Genomic DNA, 1,414 nt, shown 5'->3' with positions numbered 1-1,414 from the left:
AGAGAGAGAGAGAGAGAGAGAGAGAGAGAGAGAGAGAGAGAGAGAGAGAGAGAGAGAGATTTTTAAGTTTCTTATGAATTTCTTCAGAAAGTATACAAGTATATCAAACAATTTACGCAATAAGAGTTTGATAATATCTATTAAATATAATGCAAAATAATTGTATCTATAACTGATTGAAAAAGATGAAAGTTTCTTTCGATGAGAAATAACTTAATAAAACTTACAGGTCTGGTGATGATGGCTGGCCTGTTTAGAAGAGTTGAACCTGACTTCCTCGTAGGAGTAGAATGATTCAATGCAGGACTAATGCTACCGACTCGGTTACTATTGCTTGTACTGGACTCTCTGCGTTGTTTCTTTGCTGGACGACGAGTATCGCTGCCACTACTATCCAACCGTTTAGCTTTTGGTGTCTCCTATTTTAATATTATATAATTGAAATTTTAATTAAAAAACCTTTATTTAATAAATACAAAAATTTCTTTATTATTCCAAAGTATGTAGAAGAAATTGAGATCGATAAGGAATAACTGTAGCGTAACATTAGGAATAACATTTGAAAATACAAAAATTCACCTTGCGTGGCTTTGGTATTTTTGAAACCATTTTCTTTTCCGGAGATAATGTGTCTTCCTTCAATCTATCGAATAATGAATCTGGATCTAAACCATCTTCGAATACCTAAAGCAAAAATACATTTTTGCATGAGATATTTTTCTTATTCGCATGATTAAACAATGTAAAATTTGTTTATATAAAATAATGTAAGCTTGTTAATAATTAAATTTTAAAGAAAACATATTGCGAATAAAAAATACTTCAGTTATATTTATATCGTAAGAATATGAAAATGATTATTGAAAGAAACCCTAAATACTTTAATTAATTCATTTACCTCTCCTTTCGCAATATAATCTTCTATAGCTTCCACTGCATCTTTAAAAGCAACAGACTTGCTTGATTTTACCAAAGTATCTTTATATTGTTGGTATGGTTTGATATTGGATTCTTCTATCCATGCACTAGAAGAAATGCATCTTTCAATGTAAAGACTGATATACAATTAATGTGAAATTACTATTAAATAAACAAAATTAAAAAAAAAAAAAAAAAAAAAAAAAAAAAAAAAAAAGAAATATGAATTATATATTATATACAAAGCCAAAGCTAAAAATCATTAAAATTAAAAAAATTATCTATTACATTAATACTAAAATATAAAAAACAAACACACTCATGAAATTTGTAAAAATTATAATTAAATAAAAATATTAATCAATAATAGTATATTATATTTATTAACCAAATATTTTTGCAAATGTAGAACTGTGAATATTTAGTTATTCGTTATATTAAACTTTCATATAAAAATAAAGTGATATTGAGAGAGAGAGAGAGAGAGAGAGAGAGA

At 26.6% G+C, this 1,414-nt stretch overlaps 1 protein-coding gene across 1 annotated transcript; it reads right to left on the bottom strand.

Moving 5' to 3' along the window:
• Positions 1-125: 125 nt before the first annotated feature.
• LOC106792910 (putative oxidoreductase GLYR1 homolog) lies at positions 126-1,170 on the bottom strand (the record flags this gene model as incomplete). Its single annotated transcript, XM_014759444.1, has 4 exons — positions 126-419; positions 580-684; positions 899-1,055; positions 1,161-1,170. Coding segments are annotated over 4 exons (551 nt in total), but the record flags the coding sequence as incomplete, so codon positions are not given.
• Between the last annotated feature and the right edge of the window lie 244 nt (positions 1,171-1,414).

The sequence above is a fragment of the Polistes canadensis genome, unplaced genomic scaffold (assembly GCF_001313835.1).
Source record: "Polistes canadensis isolate GaletaPanama2010 unplaced genomic scaffold, ASM131383v1 scaffold_1467, whole genome shotgun sequence".
Taxonomy (NCBI): Eukaryota; Metazoa; Arthropoda; class Insecta; order Hymenoptera; family Vespidae; genus Polistes; species Polistes canadensis.
Note: the sequence above shows the minus strand (reverse complement) of the source record. Positions and strands in the feature narration are given on the sequence as shown.